The sequence below is a fragment of the Scyliorhinus torazame genome, chromosome 7, assembly GCF_047496885.1.
Source record: "Scyliorhinus torazame isolate Kashiwa2021f chromosome 7, sScyTor2.1, whole genome shotgun sequence".
NCBI lineage: Eukaryota > Metazoa > Chordata > Chondrichthyes > Carcharhiniformes > Scyliorhinidae > Scyliorhinus > Scyliorhinus torazame.
Window position 1 is genome coordinate 66,694,473 of NC_092713.1, and position 20,561 is coordinate 66,715,033.

The 20,561-nt window shown below is 46.5% G+C and overlaps 1 protein-coding gene across 1 annotated transcript in view; it reads right to left on the reverse strand.

Moving 5' to 3' along the window:
• The window catches only part of pik3r3b (phosphoinositide-3-kinase, regulatory subunit 3b (gamma)), a 755,907-nt gene that overhangs the window by 512,905 nt on the left and 222,441 nt on the right, over nt 1-20,561 (reverse strand). The window contains exon 4 of the mRNA XM_072510843.1: nt 16,030-16,107. Coding sequence (XP_072366944.1) covers nt 16,030-16,107 — 78 coding nt within the window. The remainder of the gene's footprint in view (nt 1-16,029; nt 16,108-20,561) is intronic.

Here is a 20,561-nt window from a genome sequence, read left to right on the forward strand (position 1 = left end):
TATCATTACAATAATAATTGACACTTCATTCCCTTTCACTGACCTCCACTCCCCTCTCAAGACTCTGTGAGAGATTTATAGGTTTTTAACTCAGTGCTGCTTTCTCGTCAAAGAATCTGCAAAACGACTTTTGAAGGAATCTTGATGGGTGACAAAAAACATAAGCTCATCATTTTGTGGAAATTAATTTTTAAAAATTGACTCAGAATTATTACTCTGGCGTAACCTCCCTTTCATTTGTCACATACACAGTTGGTTTACGAAGAATATCTACATACTGGTGAGGTGCCAGATGAAAAATAGGTGCTAAAGAGATCCAATGCGCCACTTTTGTTTGGGGAGTGGAGGTATTCCTGGGCAATTGCCTAAAACATGCATTAGGCTCCTGAACACACTAATCAAAGGTCTAATACTTGTTTTAAGACACAAATCAGGAACTTATGTATGTGGAAAGATGCATGCATTCAGGGTTATCAGGTCTACATTTGGCTGGGCAGCACTGTGGCGCAGTGGTTAGCATTGCTGACTAAGATACTGAGGACCCGGGTTCAATCCTGGCCCTGGGTCACTGTCGCTGTGGAGTTTGCACATTCTCCCCGTGTCTGCGTGGGTTTCACCCCCACAATCCAAAGATGTGCAGTGTAGGTGGATTGGCTAAACTGTCCCTTAATTGGAAAACAAATAGCTGGGTACTTTAGATTTATTAAATAAAGAACAAAAATCTACATCTGGCTAAGCAATGGTCTTTCAAGGGATCACAAAAGGCTGATTCCAAAATGGTGGCTTCTAAAAAGATAGGATGAATGTATTTGGAGTTGGGAGAAGCTGGAGGGCCACTGCTCACTCCTCTTTCAATCGTCTCACTCACCCTCATACTAGGCTTGAGCTGCCCCTACTCCCCACCCATGGCAACAAGCTTTCTCATGGACCATGACTTGTACCTACACCTCAGCAGCACAATCCTAATGAGGCTAGTGGACCAATTTCACACGGTCTTGCCACTGGCTTCATTAGGTGTGTGTAGCAAGCACTGCACTGAGCACAATACAATTTTCAGGCCATCAATTTGTTGTGTGTTCCTCCAATTTTACTGAATCTCATTTGGCTTTCCCAACCCTTTGTCAATCTAAAGAAAATGTATGTTTATGCTCCTATGCCTGTCATCACAGAATGTGATGCAATATCACGTGATCCAGTTCTCTTGCAGTTAGTACATACAAGCTGAAGCAACAAGAAGCCACCATTAAAGCTCTCTGTTCAACTTCTGTGTCCGTGCTTCAGCTTCGTTTGTATTAATCCAGAAAGAGATAATTACAACGTGGTGGCAGCGGCCGTGAGCTGATATGCGTAAATGACAATATAAGTCAGAAGCCCTTCCTGAAATGCTGCAACCAGATCACAGCTCTCACATTGGGCCTGCAATGGTGTAAGTAAAGTTTGAAGGCATTTTGAATGCACTGTGAACTTTGGCTTGAGCTGGCAAGACAACAATTAATGGTACTTCCAGCCGCAGACATCAATGCAGTAGACTCCTTCCCACTGCCATTGCACATGCCTGCTGTTAGCTAACCCCGATGCCAGGGCATTGCTTGCCTACAAGCTCAAAAGCCCACACTGCAGCAGCACAGCTTAGGGCGTGACACCTGCACAGCTCTCCAGACATCACTGCAATTTTCAAAGCAAGGTTTGCTCTTCAGCACAGAAAGAAGTAGAAGGCTTAAGTAATGGCAGACAAGTTTCCAGGAGATAGGCAGGGGTGTCGTATGTCCACTCTCCTGTTTGCATTGGCGATTGGGCCTTCAGTTGTTGCTTTGAAACATTTGGATAAGTGTCGGGGGATTGTGAGGGGGGAGTGGAGGACAGGGTGCCCTTGTACGCTAATGATCTGTTATTGTACATTGCTGGCCTGGTCCCCACAGTGGGGGGCATAATGGCCCTGTTGTTGCAGTTTGGGGCTTTCTCTGGATTCAGATTAAATTTGGAGAAAAGTCAGTGTTTTTCAGTATTCTCGCCGGGTAGGGGAGCTGAACTGGGGGTATTCCATTCCGTTTGACAGGCACTCACTTTAGGTACTTGGGTTTGCAGGTAGTTCGGGATTGGGCCCACCTTTGCAAATTAAATGTTATGAGTTTGGTGAGCAGGGTTCAAGCCGTTCCACAGAGGTGGGACAGCCGCCCTTTATCTTTGAATGGCCGAGTTCAGTCTGTGAAGATGAACATTCAACCATGGTTCTTTTCTAAAATTCCAATGTCTACCGGCTTTTTTAACAAAAGCAATTTTTGTGGGGATGGAGAGATTGATTTCGTCCTTCGTCTGGGCAGCAAAGTGGCCAGGAAAGCGGTCCTGCAGAGGGACGGGCAGTCGGGGGGCTTGGCGTTACCGACCCTATATTGGTCTGCGAATGTGGAGAAGGTGTTGGGTTGGCGTGGGGACCAGGAGGCAGTTTGGGTGAAAATTGGGTCACGTTCATGTCGGGGGTCGGGGCTGTGGGCATTGGCGATGGCTTCTCCGTTCTCCCCAGTGAAATATTTGGGTAGCCCAATGGCGGATCGCTACATTGAAAATATGGAGACAATTTTGGTAGCACTTTAAATTTGGAGCGGTGTCGATGTTGGCGCCGATTTGTGCTAATCACATGTTCGAGCCAGCAAGGCTGGATGCCAGGTTAAGAGGCTGGGAGGACAAGGGGGTGGAAGGAATGAGGGATTTGTTTTTTGGAGGGGTGGTTCGAGAGTTTAGAGGAGTTAACAGAGAAGTTTGGGCAGATGTCTTAGCCTTCGACTCGCTGATTGCCAGTAGTTGGGTTCTGTTGGAGTGGAGGTCAGCTTCACAACCCAATGCCTCAGTATGGCTGAGCGATCTTATGGAGATTTTACACCTTGAGAAAATTAAGCACACCCATAGGGGGTGAAACAGAGGGATTCTACAAAAGATGGCAACATTTATTCTGGACTTTAAAGAGCTAGTCACTGTCACGTGTTGTGGGGGGGGGGGGGCTGTTGTTTCTTTGGGTTTGTTTTACTTGTTTTATTGTTTTGTATTTATCAAAAAATGTTTAATCTTTTTTTTTAAATTTCCAGGAGGTGAATTGGGAAGTATCTGATGACCCGGTATTATGATCTTGGACCAGGCCCCAAAAGTTGCTAGGATACTGGATAGGAACCTCAATATTTTATTTTATTTTTGTAAGACTGTGAGGAAAGGAATCCTCACTCCAGGAGTGATTTCATGAAAAATATGGATATGGTACATGAAAACAAACTTTATTATTAACACAGTATTAAAATAACTTTAACATCACACAAGAAAATAGCTAACAATTACCCTTAAACAATGCTAATCAATACAGTAACACAATAACCCTTAACCGCTATCTTTATTTTCACTCAAACAAAAAAACCATCTTAGATCCCAATCCACTTTTAAATACAGTTAGCACTCAGGAATATTCACTCTACAGAGATGTCTTGGTTATTCCACTTTGAGAAAGATAGATTTTTTGAGACTGTTTAAAAGAAAGAGACCTGACACCCTGTCAGAATAATGCAGAATCTCTGGCTGCATCTTTCAGAGATTTTCTCAGCTCGCCTTCCAGCCAAAAGCTAATCCTAAAATCCTCAACACCTGACTGCTTCAACCCCCGGCTCCTTTGGAAAAGCTGGACTGGATGTCAGAATGCAAACCATTGATGGAAGGCAATGTTGTGAAAGAAGATTTTAAAATATGTTTTTCTTTGGAGTGGAGTTTGGAAACTGGTACGTGACAATCATCTGGGGAGATTCTGAGGAGAATCTACAGATACTAACTTGGGTTCAGAGCGGAGTGTGTATTTGATCACAGCTTATTTGTATGCTTAAAGGGATTTGTGTTACTGAGACCATTGTAGCATAAGATATATTTTGTAATCCATGTTAACCTCACAATCTGTGTGTATTTGTTAAGCTAAGGGGGGAGTAAAGAAGTATTATATCATGGTCCAACTTTTCTTGTGTAATCAATGTTTTTGTTCTTGTAATTAGCGGTCCTTTGACTCTGTTCCTCCATGTTTATTTTTATAAAGTGAAAATGACAGTCTAATGAGCTAGGGTTTCATCCTGGGATCTTCCCTTCCGGTAATAACATCACCTGGGATCACAACCTCAAGGACAGGAGCGGCCAATACTGTTAGCGCCATCTTTAGTCCTTTTGCTGTTGTTTTGGATGGAGAGATGTGGGATAATTTTTCCCTGTTTCCACCTCTCAATTGGCTGCAACAAGATGTATTTTTGAGAAGTGTTTTAACCTTGGGTGAGGTTTGAATCTAAAGAGTAGACACAAAGCAGGTATTCTTGTAAGCTTACATCAAAAGAAAGTATGAACATTTACAACACTTAAAATGTAAACACAACAAACACCCACTCCTCAAACATATGCACACATACACACACACACAAAAAGATGACTTCTAAGCGATAAGATGACTTAGATTACTAAAAGAGTAAAACAAAACAGATATTGTCTTAAAACAATCCTTAAGATGGTGGTTAAAAAATTGAAGACCTGAAGGATTCCCTCGTGGTTCACTGATGTCAAAGGAAGTTAGACATTTCTAGCTTTTTCAGTTGAAATTGTAGTTGAACTCCTATTATGAATGTTATAATCCTGCAGATAAAACTCATTGGCAGGGTTCCTTTTGTTTTCTGGATCAGATCTCTCCCTCTGAGGTGTTGGTCCCAGACTGACTCACTGGATTGCCGTTGTGGATTAATAAGACATTCCCCATCACAAGCTAATGTCTATCATGTGAAAACAACATAGTTGTTTTCTGTTATTCACACAATGCGTCAATCGTTAAGCAATTTCTCACAGAATGGAGGATCTTATCAACATTTCTGCTGTGATTAGCCTCCAAAGTGTCTTTATTTGAAAGTCCAGCTTCATGGGGCCTGTCAGTCTGGCAGCCATTGTCGTTTTAAATGTCTTCCATTGTACTGGTGAGTGGAAAGCCATTTGCAATTTAAATAACATCCAGAGATATGTTACACAAGTCTGGGGGCCAAGTGCTGGAAAATTGGGATTAGAAGTGTCGGAAAATAGGACCAGAATAGTTAGGTGGTTGTTTTTGACCGGCGCAGACGGGATGGGCCGAAGGGCCTTTCCTATGCTGTATGGTTCTATGACTCTATATCTGTCTCTGTCTATATAGAAACTACAAAGGAAGTCACCTGATTCCTCTGGCATCAATTGTGTTCTGATAAATTGTCCATTCCATGTTCCGTTTTAAAAAATGATAATGTGTCCACCTTCCTAAATATTGTATGGGCATATGACGCAACCATAAAATTGTCCCATTGTTGTATCCGACAGTGGTTTACGTTACATCGAAAACTAATTCATTATATGTGCGAATGATGGTTCATCAGCAATGTCACTTTATCACACTGATATCCTTGTTGAAATGGAATAGCTGAACATATGGCCAGGGCAGTCAAATCACTGATCCATCAGTGTTTGGAAACCAGGCAAGATATCAAAGTTGTGTCATTACATCGCCATTACTACCATCTGCTGAGATTCTGTTTGATCGATTGGTGAAAACCACGCTATCATGCTATCTTCGCAATTAGTCCTCTTTATCACAGATTAATTATATCAGTTGAAAGACACACATAATGTGCAGTTGCATGAGAATTATCAGCACTATACATTGGCCAGGTAAGGTCCTACACCCACAAGAACCGACATGGATCCCATGGGGTGTCCAGGGTGTGTAAATGTTTATATGAGATGACAACACCAAATGGTGCGGCACTGCGAAGGAATCAATCTCATCTCAGGGGCCTCTGCTAGCCATGCATAATGAAAGAAACCAGTATCGTCCACATGTATTGTGTGTGTCTTGCAAACCAAGAGGGAACAAGCAACATACTGACGAGGACAATTCTCCCTAACACGGGGCGGGAATCTCCCAGCCCAGGACCGGGCCGGAGAGTCCCCTCAACCGAGCCACGCCGCCCCTACGCCGGCACGCGATTCGCCATTGCCGTCGGCGCATTTGGTGCACCGCCGGTCGCGGGCCGCTGTACGCGGCTGGGCCGCCGTTTCTCGGCCAGGGATAGGGTGAGCAGCCGCTCTAAAAAGGCAGAGCCCCGCCAGCACCGTCCACACCTGGTCGCAGCCGGCGGGAACTCTGCGCTGAGGGTCGGGGGACGGCCTGTGGCGGGGGAGGGTGGGGGCTCCGACCCCGGCGGGGGCCTCCGATGGGGCCTGGCCCAGGATCGGGGCCCACCGATCGGCGGGCCGGCCTCTCGCTTCCCAGGCCTATTTTCTTCCGCGCCAGCCACTGAACTCCCATGTTGCGTCGGGGCCGGTGCGTTGAGGGAGGCCACCGCGCATGCGCGGGTGAGCGCCGGCACCACTGCACATGCGCGGATCCCGCGGCGCACAGTTGCCACCGGGATGGGAGGCTGGAGCGGCGTGAACCGCTCCAGCGCCGTGCTGGCCCCTTGTAGGGGCCAGAATCGGTGCTCCCAGCGGCCCGTTCACGCCGTCGTGAAACGCGACAGCGTTTCCAACGGTGTGGACACTGCTGCTGAATGGGAGAATCCCGCCCATGATTTTCAGGAGGAGAGGACACATCCACATGTCACTGCCAAAAGGTCTGGTCGAGCCAGCTGATGACGAGTATAGTTCCAAATGTAGACACCATGAAGAGGAATGTTCCAAGTATTCATGTTACAGCTGAATGCTTTATGTAAATTATGTAATTGTTGTCAATCTTCTCCTATTCCATAAGGGTTGCTTATATTCATATGCATATTCATGTTACACTGTATGGGGTTGTCATTAAAAGAAAGTGGGATATTGTGATAGTGCATTTGTTATTATGTTAAATATAATTTAGATACTTTTATCCTCATGGACACCATCACAGGAAGTGATGCAATATAATCCAGTCTTCTCGCACAGTTGGTTAGCATGGTTGAAGCAACAACAAGTCTTCATTAATCGAGAAAGAAATAATGCAACAGTATTCACAGTAATTTCACTCCTTCTGTGGTATCTCATGCTTGCTTATTAGAAAAGTATAACATGCAATTTTTTTACAAATCTGGTGATAGAATGCTGTACTGAGGGGGGAATCATCTTGTTGTTTTACCCATCTATAAATGTTCTTTAACTCCACTCTGCGTTGCACTTCACATCAGTACACAAGAATGAGCGAGTTACCCATCTTGACACTGATTTATCATTTTAAAGAGAATTAGTGTTTCAGCCAGGGAAATCCTAGTGCCTCTCCCATCCTTACACCATTCTGTATAGAACGATTCAGGTGTCAATGGACGAGGGTTTGAAAGTCTCTTTGCACCACTTTCTAATTAAAGGCTGTGATGAGTTTCTGTAAGCAGAGGTGTCTCTTATTGCCTGAAAACTACATCTTTTCAGTCGCCATCCTGCAGAGCGAATGGATTTAGGGATCAATAGTTATCTGGATTGTGGTGAATTGCAGATTGCAATTTGTGCAGGTATCTCACTATATTCCTTAGTCTGTTCAAATAGATATAGCACACAAGGCAGAGATTTGACAATCTAAACTAACAAATCAAGTTCATTATTTACACAATTGTGCAATTACTTAAAATATAACAAACTGGACCAAACTAGCCCAAAGACATGCAGGTTAGGTGGATTGGCCTTGATAAATTGCCCTTAGTGACCAAAAAGGTTAGGAGGGGTTATTGGGTTACGGGATAGGGTGGGAGTGAGGGCTTAAGTGGGTCGGTGCAGACTCGATGGGCCAAATGGCCTCCTTCTGCACTGTATGTTTTATGTTCTATGTTCTAATAATGGAGTATAACTGTGATTTATAATTGATAGATCATTACAGCTCTCATCTTCCCCTCTACAGCAGATGGAAAACATTACTACGTTACAAGAAAGCCTTCAATGTTAACAATCCAGGCTTCGCATGCCTTTTGGTCACAAAATGTTGTCTTGATCTTCATCTTGATTGCAGGAAGTTTTACAATGTATGACTGAATTTAATGCAGGCAGCAGTGGACCACCCTGTGTTGCCCATTTCCCAGAGTTCCAACCGGATCTGTGCCCACCAGACAATTAACTTCTTAATCATGGATCTGGGACCTTTATGGGTGAAAATCCCACCTCCAGGAGTGGATGGCCAATTGGACGGCTGAATGCTCTTCCATCCCAATAGCACCATCCGGGAGCAGTGGCCACTGCGGGCACTGCAACCAGCCTGCAGCAGCATCCTGAACACTGTCCTGGAAATCAGGACGGTGGGATTGGGCTCATCGAGTCAGTTCAGCAAGTCCTGGTGAGGGGTCGGGGGGGGAATAGTCATTGGTGAGGACAGGTTGGCGGAGTTTCCTTAGGATTGCCCTTGTCATGGGTTACAGAGTGTCACTGAGGAGGACACCACCCCTGTAGGGAGGCCATGCCAGCTTTTACTGGGTGGTTTCCCACAAAGTTGAGGGTCTCTCACTGCTGGTAAAATATCAATGCTGGCAGAAAGGCCCTTAAAACATAAGAACTAGGTGCAGGAGTAGGCCATCTGGCCCTTCGAGCCTGCTCCGCCATTCAATGAGATCATAGCTGATCTTTTGTGGACTCAGCTCCACTTTCCGGCCCAAACACCATATCCCTTTATTCTTCAAAAAACTATCTATCTTTATCTTGAAAATATGTAATAAAGGAGCCTCAACTGCTTCACATGCCAGGGAATTCCATAGATTCACAACCCTTTGGGTGAAGAAGTTACTCCCATTTGGCCACTTAAGGGCTTTAATTAGTCTGCAGGCTACCATCTCTGCCACTGACTGAATAGCAGTCAGGCACTCAACCTCCCCCGGCTTCCATTCTAATTCTACAATCACCCCCCCCCCCCCCCCCCCCCGCCCCCCCTCCACCACTGCCTGCAGCTCATCTATGCCTGTAGCTCATCTATTTTAAATTATGCTGGCAGCATTAGAGCAGGAATTTCGGCGGGAAGGAGTCAGATCATAGAATTGAACCATTGAATCCCAACAGTGCAGAAGGAGGCCATTTGGTCCATCGAGTCTGCACTCACCCTCCAAAAGAGCACCCTACACCCCACCTAGGTCTGCCCCGCTGTCCACCCAGCCCTATCCCCGTAACCTAACCTGTACATGCCTGGACACAAAGGGGCAATTTTAGAAAGGCCAATCTACCGAACCTGAACATCTTTGGACTGTAGGAGAAATCGGAAGTACTGCTGACATGGGGAGAAAGTGCAAGCTCCACACAGCAGTTACCCAAGGCCAGAATTGAACCCGTGTCCCTGGCGCTGTGAGACAGCGGTGCTAACCCCTGTGCCAACGTGCCGCCCATGATGTGCCATGGGAGCCTGGGAAATTTAGTAAGTGCATCACGAGAGCACAATTTCTGCAGTTAATAAACTGTATGCTGTCAATAAGCCAAACTATTGGAAGAAGTGCTGAAATGGTTACTGCTACAAAGGAAAACTTCTCCGGGGCTAAGGTGAAGGTACTGCTGGCCTAACATTCTTTGCTTTGAGATTTTGTCCTGCGTACTTTGTAATCCAGTTGACATTGATATCTAGTCCTTCATTTAGAGCATTCACTCTGGATCCTTTATGAAGGTGTGGGAGGGGGAGAGTGGAGTCAAGTTGGTGCTCCAGGCTGCATTTCCATTGGTTGAATCCCTCCCAGGTGTTGGTGTACAAAAGGACAGTGGACTGCATCATTATTCCAACCACGTACCACCTACCCTGGGATTGGCCATTCAGAACTTCCATATGTGTCTAATGCTGGTGAAGAGATTGAAGAAGGCATTGAGTAAGAAAAGGTTTTCATCCTCATATACTCTTTGAAAACACGGTCTTTCCCACGTCCACCTCTCTCTGGCGAGTCAGTGTTGAAGCCAACATTAGCTTTCCTTCCTCACGTGTTCTTAAATGATGATGTTTGCATACTCTTCTCTAGTGGCCTGTCCTTCCTTGTCAATGGACACCACCTCTGCTCCATGAACAGGATTGTTAATTAGCTGTTGCAGTCCCCAGATCTGCATTTGTGGAATGAGTGGTAGGAATGGTAAGTGGAAGGCAGCTATGTCCTGGGATCTGTATTCATTGTAGGGTATGGGACACTTGACAGAGAGACCAGTGTCCATGTTCCAGGGACAAGGAAAATGGTGCCACATGATACCCTAAGAGGCGATACTTAATTGTTGTTCTGGGAATTTCTTCCTGTGATTTTCACCGAAATACATTCAAACCTCATAAATTTATTAAACTTCATCTGAGACAGCAAAGGGCCTTTGGGGGCGATAGCAGTCCCACTCACATCTGCAGGCTCCGCCTTCCACATGGTCTTTACTGCTATATGCAATGGCCTTTCCACTGTTGTTCCTGTAAAGCCGTCCACCCATTCTGGACGGGTAGACAGCTTTACAGGAGACTAATACTCGGTTAGTTCTATCTTGGAAACTTAAGGAAGTCTCTGATTCTGGGAGGCTTATTCTCCTCTGATCATTAGACACTAGGGGCGAGATTCTCCGACCCCCCGCCGGGGGCGATCTGGACCCGGGGTGGTGCCCCCGCGGTGGCCTGGCCCGCGATCGGGGCCCACCGATCCGCGGGCGGGCCTGTGCCGTGGGGGCACTCTTTTCCTTCCGCCTTCACCACGGTCTCCATCATGGCGGAGGCGGAAGAGACTCCCTCCACTGCGCATGCGTGGGAATGCCGTGAGCGGCTACTAACGCTCCCGCGCATGCGCCGCCCGGAGATGTCATTTCCGCGCCAGCTGGCGGGGCACCAAAGGCCTTTTCCGCCAGCTGGCGGGGCGGAAATTAGTCCGGCGCGGGCCTAGCCCCTCAAGGTTGGGGCTGGGCCCCCCAAGATGCGGAGGATTCCGCACCTTTGGGGCGGCGCGATGCCCGACTGATTTGCGCCGTTTTTGGCGCCGGTGGGCGGACATCGCGCCGATACTGGAGAATTTTGCCCCAGAAGCCTGTATCCAATTGCAGTGGAAAAGAAACAAAAATGGAAAATACTGGACAATCTCAGCAGGTCTGGCAGCATCTGTGCAGAGAGAAGTGAGCACCTGGGTGACTCTTTGTCAAAGCGGAAAAGAAGCTGCTTTTCCTTAGGACGGTAGTTGAGGCGAGAACTGCAACCAGCAACCATTCAAAAATCTTCTTCTTTGATGACAACCAGAGATCAGTCTGTCTCTTTTCTCTTTCTGGATCTAGGGAGCCCGCGGGAAGCATTGCTTCCATTCCAAGAAGCTATTCATAGTTTGCAGCATCTCAGGCCCGAGGCCCTCAGATACCACAAAGAAATGTTAGCACAGAGGGCGGCACGTGGCGCAGTGGTTAGTACTGGGACTACGACGATGAGGACCCGGGTTCAAATCCTGGCCCTGGGTCACTGTCCTTGTGGAGTTTGCACATTCTCCCCATGTCTGCGTGGGTTTCACCCCCACAACCCAAAATGGTGCAGGTTAGGTGGATTGGCCACACTAAATTGCCCCTTAATTGGAAAAACAATAATAATTGGGTACTTTAAATTTTTTAAAAAAGCACAGAAAAGAAAGCTCAGTTTTATCAAACTACTAAAGGCATGGCGAATAAAAATAAAACCAGTTGGACTACCCTGCATCAACTTAGGCATCAACCACGAGGGAGGTAGGCTGCCCTGTCGACCCTATAAGGTGCTCCTCACTAATGTGTGGGGACATGGTCCAAGATTAGGAGAGCTGTCTACAGATTAGTCAAACAACAGTCAGACATGGACATACTCTCAAAATCAGAAATTTTAGCCAATGTTCCTGACTCCTCCGACACATCTGAAGAGGGGATTCAGCGATGATACATTTTAAAACTGAATAGCTAGGATGTCACTAGAGTAGTTTTACATAAGTTACTTTATTAAGGATTGAGATGAATTACAGGACTGAGTAATCATTATTAACCAATAAACATGTATTATTAGGACATTGCAGTAATAAGTAATCAAAAGGGATTTAGGATAGCTAACTTGACCAAAAGGACGTCGCTTCTGATATCTTGGGTGGGATTCTCTCTGCCCTGGGCCAGACCGGAGAATCCCCGCGACCGGGCCACGCTGCCCCGACGCCGGCACGGGATTCTCCGCAGAGCTGAGAATCGGCGCCATTGGCGCCAGCAAGGTTGGCGCCGGTCGCGGGCCACTCTACGCGGCCGGCCTGCCGATTCACAGGCTGGGATGGGCCGAGCGGCCGTCGTGGAAACACTGAGTCCTGCCGGCGCCGTACACACCTGCTCTCAGCCGGCATGAACTCAGCATGGAAGGGTCGGGTGGCGGCCTGTGGGGGGGCTCCTAATGCAGCCTGGCCTACGATTGGGGCCCACCGATTGACGGGCCGGCCTCTCTGGCTGGAGAATTCATTTCCTACGCGCCGGCCCCTGTGGTCCTGCGCCATTTTGCGTCGGGGTCGGCGCTTTGAAGGAAGCCACTGCGCATGTGCGCGTTGGCACTGACCCCACTGCGTATGCGCAGGTCCCATGGCGCCCAGTTCGCGCCGGGATTGGCAGCTGGAGCCGCATTAACCGCTCCAGCGCCGTGCTGGACCCCATAGGGGCCAGAATTAGTCCTGGGAGCAGCCTGTTCACGCCATCGTAAAACGCGACGGCGTTTACGCCGGCATGGACACTCTGCCACGGGCTGAGAGAATCCCGCCCCTCGTCTTTGTGAAACAATCCAGGATGCGGGTTTTGCTGTCCTGCTTCTCACAGACAATGAATGCACAACAAATTACTAGTAAGCAGAGCTGTCAGGATGAGGATCAATCAAGTGCTGCTTGCAATTCTATTGGTAAGGTTTAAACATTGCTTGCAATTCTATTGGATAAGTTTAAACGTAGCAGCTTCAGGGATTGGATCACGTCCAACTGGGGTGGACTATTGATTTTTGAACATTGTATAAGTACTGTGTTCTGTCCTTTGTTCAGGAGAACAGATCTTGGCAGATATCCAGGTCTGTCTCCGTGTACACGTAACAAGCTTGATTAACAGCGGCCTTGTCCAGGTTGTCGATGTGTCTTTTCCTCTCTGTACTGAGTTGAGCCACAGGGAATAACCCCAGATGGATACACAGGTCTTCAAACCGCTCCTACAACATCCCTGGGTACGGCCACTGGCAAGGCAGAACCCCCTGATGTGGCAGCACGGTGGTACACATGCAGTCCGAAGGGATTTTCCCTGGGAGTCCTCAACACTGACTCCGGACTCCATGAAGTCTTATGACATTGGACAGCACGTTGGCGCAGTGAATAGCACTGTTACCTCACGGTGCCGCGGTCCTGGGTTCGATCCCGGCCCTGAGTCACTGTGCGTGTGGAGTTAGCACGTTCTACCCGTGTTTGTGTGGGTCAAACCCCCACAATCCAAAGATGTGCAGGATAGATGGATTGTCCATGCTAAATTTACCCTTAATTGGAAAAAATTAATTGGGTACTCTAAATTAATTTTTTTAAAGTCTCATGAATCAGGTCAAACATGGGGAAGGAAACCTCCTTCTGATCACCTCGTGCTGCTTTCCCTCAGCTCATGAATCAGTGCTCCTCCATGAACACTGCAAGAAGCACTGAGGGTGGCAAGGGCTCAAAGTGTACTCTGGATGTGGAACTTCAATGGCCATCACCAACAGTGGACGAGCATATCACCATTACTGACAGAGATGGCAGAGTCTGAAGGATATGGCTGCCAGATTAAGCCTGTGACAGGTAGTCAGAGAACAAGGGAAAAAACTAAGTGACCTCGTCCTTACCAATCTAGCAGTCGCACACTTTGCCCTCCAGAAGAGACCTCTGTAGCTTTTCGGCTCTGCTCAAATGGTCAAAATACTGACATTTTCTTTTCTGGATGTCACTTTTTAGAATTGCTTTTGCAATTTTAAGCACCTCTTTATTTGTCTTATGGCCTGTATAGAGAATTTGAAGCTTGCATCTAAGCATCCACATTTCAAAGGCCTAGGCTTCAACATCAGGAATTGTGATCCTCGGACTCACTGGAATTCTTGGACCATAAATCCATCTCTGACAGTAATCCCAGTTTATTTGAAATAATCCATCTGTCTGTTTTCAAGCATTGCAACAAGGCAATTATAGCTCATATAGCACATCAATACAGCATTGACCGATTGGATCGAATAGTCAGTGACCGTGCTGTAAAAATCAATGTAATTTGATGCAATATGGTGACACACACAATGGGTTAGCATAAATTATGAGATGGTGCTGGGCACAAACTACACGACACCCTGAATCTACCTAGACTTGGACAACTTTTGTTGCGCTATATAGGCTTACTCAATTCATTTTGGTGTTTTCATGTGTACACAGTGTTAATTCTTCACTGAAACACTGGTGGTCCCAGCATGTTGTGAATCCTCAAACAAAAATCTTTGCCTGTCATCACGAATGAGCCGCAGATTTAGGGACTGGAAACCTTTGTTGATCATGTCAATTATGTTCGTTTATATTTGGGTTATGTGCAATCTCAATGGTGTAGCGTTCATTTAACCAAATATTTCTAAGCTGATGAATGGGCTCCGGGTAACTGTACAGTGGCACATATTCTCAGATGGGGCTGAAGATGCAGAGGCGAAGTTTGTCATTAACACGGGAGGGTGGGTGCTCCTTCGTGCCTCCCTGTGACTGAACAGAATTTGTACTGAGGTGCTTTGAGTGAACCTGTGCCTGATAGAAGTTCCTGGCCCCAAAAAGGCACAATTGTTGACGTAGTTCCTCCTCAAAAGGCTACTGTAGCCATGACAACAATTCCTGATCAGAAATTTAATGGAAGATAACAACTTACAGAGTCCCATCCTGTACCTGCAAAACACAGCACCTTCCATTTATACTTCAGCCTGTAGGCTGATTAATTGGTCAAGTTTTCCACTTACAAAAGCAAACAATTTTCTCTCTAAGTGATCAAAAATACAGTCAGGTGTTTTTTTCACAAATCATGGGTAAGAAAAGCACAAATTGCCCAATCTGTGACAGAACCCACATTTACACACTGAAGAAAGCACCTCAACTCGCTTGTTGGTTTTTAAGCTGAGAAAATGTCCAAGCAGACAGTTCAGCTTTCTGCAAACCAAGGAAAATACTTTATTCAATTGCTATATTATAACAACACTTAACTGTCGTGGCAGTGCAATATAAATGAGACAACAATGTTGCCCTCTAGCCCCACCACCGAGAGATGGCAAGAATTACTATAGAAAATACCTTAAGAAATAAGACCATAAGAAAAAGGAGCAGGAGTAGGTCGTTCGCCCCCTTGAGCCTGCTCCGCTATTCAATAGGATCATGTCTGACCCGGCATTCCTCACGCCCACTTTCCTGCCCTTTCTCTGCAACTCTTGATCCTCTTGCTGATCAAGAATATATGTCCCTCAGCCTCAAATATACACAAGTACTCTCATTCTTCCTAATTCCAATGAGTAGAATCCCAACCTGTGTAGCCTTTGCTCAAAAGACAATCCCTCCATACCGGCCATCATCATAGTGAACCTTCTCTGAACCTCCTCCACTGAAATCCTGGGCGCGATTCGCCAGAAAGATCTCGAAGTGTGGTAGCGAGCTTCCCGACGCTCGGCCCGGCGAAGCCAGCAACACTATTCAACGTTAATTGGTCCACTTAATGAGGACTCACGGGTTTCACGCCGCAAATGAAGGCTCACCAGCCTAGTCGCCGGGACCGCGTTCGCCAGCCCCCCCCCCCCCCAACAAGGTCGAGCAGCACTTAAACAGCACTTGCACAACCAACCCAACTAAGCTCGCAGCCGTAGGCAAGTGCAAATATCAGGTTACAGTGTTCAGTTTTAAACATAAATAAGAGACACTGGGACACGTTAACAGAGAGTGTCTAGCCTCAGAGGATCTGTATTCCATCCGGAGTTGTTGGAGAGGAAAAGAAGACCATTTAACATTGAGGATATTAATTCAGTTCTTTCCAAATAATAATTACAGAAGAGTATCTTTAATTGCTTTTCAATCTTACCAATTTCAAGAGCTTCCTTGAGCTCCGAGCCACTAGGTGAGCCAGGGGAAGGCCTGTAGAGGATTTCACTTTCTGCACCTTACAGAGAAAATAAACAAAGTCCAGTTCAGATGGGAATAAGATCAATGCACTGTACAAATTTACAATGAGACAATATAAATAATTGTCCTAAAATCTATGATGGGATGTATCCTTGTGTATCTACCAAAAACAAATTGCTAGAAGTCTCAGCCACCGTCCTCGGAAAACTTTCCAAGATCAAGGCAACACTCCTCATTGGGCAGCCAATTTGGGAATCTGATGGTGAAGAAGCCAGGAAAACTGGCTGACGACTGCTAGGCCGGAGGCGTTATCAGCCTCTCTCCACCATCGAAAACAAGTAAAACACTCCCTGTAGCCTTGTTTCTGTAAAGGTCCCATTGAACTCGAGGAAAGTGGGAACTCCTCATTAGGGCATACCCAGGGCCCAGCTCTTTTCTACGCTGATGGCCATACATCGGGTGAGTCAAAACTGGCCATGGATTTCAGTGGAGGCCTTCACTAATTTACGTGCTGTAGAATTTAACGAACCAGCTGCAGTTCATCAGAAGTGAAGGCCACAAAAGCTGCAACCAATGCTGTGGTGCACAAATTTTTGCTCTGGTCCCCATGCCCCAGAGAGTCAGTGTCATGCAAGACCAGCTGGAGAGTATAGTTTAGGCTACAGTCGCAATCTTACTGAATGGTGAAACGGGCTCGAGGGACCACATCGCCTCTTCCGGCTCCTGTTTCTTATGTTCCTATATACAAACGCATTGCGTTAATCTCATTTGACCCTCCAAAAATTGTTGGCCCATTTTTCATTCATTCTTTTTATTCTGCTTGTTGAAAAGAGTCACAAAGCAAACCATCAATTAAGCAGTTAAAGCTACAAGAATAAATAGTAGAGTGATTCCATTTTAGGTATTATCCGTATTTCAATGCTTACACCATTTGATTTGAAACCTGCCGTCACAATCATTTGCCTAAGAGACAGATGTGACTCATAATTAATCAAAAGAATTACCTCTGCGGGCAAGTTACAAACTGAGAATTAGCTATACCACAAAATTAAAGAGCACCTTTGATGCTGCAATGATTTAATCAAAGCATAGTTAAAAATAGAACTGTTCATCTGAATTACTAAATAATCCTAAATGATAGGCAAAGGAGTCGCTGTCGTGGCTGGGTGCACCTTACCTTTAGAACTTTGGAATCTTGTCCTGATGAAAGAAATTAGAGGGTAAGTTCCATCTGCTTGTGCGTGCCTGGCACAGAAACTCCTCCAGGTGGACTGCACATTTAGAAATCCCACATTCACAGATTATGGGCGGACGTTTGCACTCTTGTGCAGAGAATGCTGCCTGGGGCAAGGAAACCAGTGTGTAGCTCTCCAGCTGCACAGCCGAGATTGCTCTTCAGATTCTCTGGTACTCTTTGCACAGAAAATCTGGGGCGTGTGGTTTTTGTCATCACATTGGGTCCCCCCCGATTTGCATGTCCCTCCTCGACTGCTTCCCATTTCTCACTGCCTATTGACATCCACTGTTCTTTGTTAACACCGAGGATACCTTATGAATACCCATTTACCTGCCTGAATTTCAATTTTCGCATGGAGCTGCACATGTAAACAGCTCAGGATTTTATTTTAATTCATTTGCATAGATAACAATAGGGAGGGCGGGGTGGAATTTCTGTCGCAGTTGGAAACAGTGACGCCAGCGGAAGATCCCACGGGACAGCGTGAATGAGAGTTCCGGCAGCGAGATCTCGTTTTCTGATTTACCCGCCCTTGCCGGTGACGTAACGACATCACGTCATGTCGGCAAGGCGAGAGTTCCTTACCTGGCGGGGGAACACATGGAGGGGAAGTCCATTTTAATTTTTTGCGTGGGAACCTCGTTACGTCACCGCTGATCTCGCTGCCGGAACTCTCATTCACGCTGTCCCGTGGGATCTTCCGCTGGTGTCACTGTTTCCAACTGCGACAGAAATTCCACACCGCCCTCCCCATTGTTATCTATGCAAATGAATTAAAATAGAATCCTGAGCTGCTTACATGTGCAGCTCCCTGCGAAAATTGAAATTCAGGCAGGTAAATGGGTATTCATAAGGTATCCTCTGTGTTAACAAAGAAAAGGCAGTCCCCTCCCACTATTGCTGGAATTTTCAGATTTGTTTTGTCGTGTCGTTTTCGACAAGAAAACCGGAGAGAAACCCGCCAGCGCCGTTCAAGGATGCAGTTGTCACGGACACTCCCTGGAAGACAGGCACACACCTGCTTTATGTGCACGGTGTGGTTACACACTATCTGAACGTTAAGGGAGTAGGATCCCTTGCAGTTCACAAACAGCGCCCCATGCCATCATGGGAAACGCAAAGCCATGTGGGTGCAGTCGATGACGCCCTGCACCTGGGGCAGGCCAGCAATGCGGGCAAAGCCCATGGGCCTGGCATCCTGGCTCATCTGGTCCCGATCAAAGTTGAAGTACAAATTGACCCTCGCAAATAGCGGATCTGTAACCTCCCTTATAGACGAGACACTGGCATAAAAGCTCAGAGTGGAAGTGACTTTCAAGGCCACAGATAATGAGTGACCTCCCAGTCCATGTGGTGCCAACTCTTGCAGCGCCTGGCACAAGTAGTCCACCGTCTCCTGGGACAGATGTAGCCTTCTCCAGCACTGGATCTCTTAACATCTGGAAGTAGGAAGTTGTTCGGCAGAATACCCAAGGCTGGTAGTGTCTCCTCCAAAGCTCTGCCATCTGTGGCCCTGCTCCCAGAAGATCAGCAGGCCCAGCCTCCCCTCCTCTGCAGGGCACTGGTCCTGTCTGCATACAGCGACACATCGATGTCGCTGCTGCTACTCCACAACTATAAGTAGATCTAAAGAAGTGCCAACTCAACTGGCTCCATGATTCTCTCGAATCAATAACTGAAAGGAAGAGAACATAAGAGTGAGCGATGCGGAGTCCTGACAATGCCCTGACCCAAAGCCCTCTCAGGATCATCCACCCATTCGCATTCCCCATGTGAGCGCCTTTCCAGTGAGCCTCATTCTCTCCCCTCTCTCACAGCGCCCAATCGCCCACAGTTGCCAATTGCCCACAGTTCTTCACTCAATTCGGCCTGGCAGAATTGCCTCGACCCTAGAGAGCCTCAGCAGGCCACATATCTTGTTTTCCAACTCTCGCGGTATTTTGTGCCTGCGTCGCTGTTCTCGCTGATGGCTAACGCAGGCTGAAAATTCCGCCCTATATTTAAAACCGGATCTATTTGAATAGAACAACTTATTGCTGACCTTTGATACTCCAGAACGTAAGGATTTTGAGTGCTGGTCAGCAGTAGCTCTGAGAAAGGTAACTCATGCAGAATTCACTCAATATTTGTATTACGATATCAGGCATCAGAACTGACTTGTGTGGGAGGGGATTCCAAGGCTTAACCTAAGGAGGTGCCGGATGGAAAAAAGGAGGAAAAATATATCATGACAAATTACGCTGTATCACGTATCATAGGGGAATAAATATTGGCGGAGGCTAGAGAGGAGGTGTCCAGTTTGCCCAGGAAGAAAAGGTCTTTCACATCAGAGACAACACAAGGAGAATGTGGGGGAGAACTGAGTCGCTGAGGAGGGAGTAAACTGATGATGGTGTGCCCTATTCATGATTTATTGTAGGGACTAAACTGTCTCTTCCTAGACTGTTGGCAATTTAAAGCTTTAATGCTTCAGAAAAACTCTGAAACAAGATCAGTTGTATGGCACCTCCTTTTGTAAAGTTTAGACAGGGTGCTAATTTAGACAAATACAATGCTTTTAGCATCTGCAGATATTTCTTGGCAGGCTGTGGTCTTTTTGCATTGTATGCAAGCTTTGTTGTCATTCTTTTTTCTTCTCTGAAATCCCAGGCATCACAAAAAGCCATCTTAATGTTCTCATAAATGGAATTGAAAGTCCTGCCTCACTCCAGGATTTTCAGTGATTTAAAGGAGAAGGCACCGTGGTTTGGCCAATTTGGAGCACTTCAATCCCATTGTAAAGCAATGTTTGTAAAGCAGTGCAAGAGGCAGAGACTACCTCCCAATGCTCTACTGAAACTCTCCTTCAGAAAACGAGAAGAGGGGCATTATGCACCAAAGGACAGCAGTCCAGAGGAATGCCATGTCACCAGCCTTTTAACAGCTGGCATACAAATGCCATCCATCCAATTATTATGACGTGTGCTAATGCCTTGGTTTGGTGCCTCCACTCCACAGCAAACCCTCGTAAGTAGATCGCTATATTTTGCTCCATGTTTCCCTCCATTTCAACAACATCAGAGAGCCTGAGGGGAGTGGGGGGGGGGGGGGGAGTGATACATAAACTATCAGAGAGCACAGAAGAAATGGAAAGAGGGGGGTAAATCATTCTCACAGCTAATGTCTACAGCAAAACATCAAAGCATTAACTTACAGTAATACATCAAGTGTACCACACGCCACTATCACAAAATTACCCTTATTGATGGAGTGAC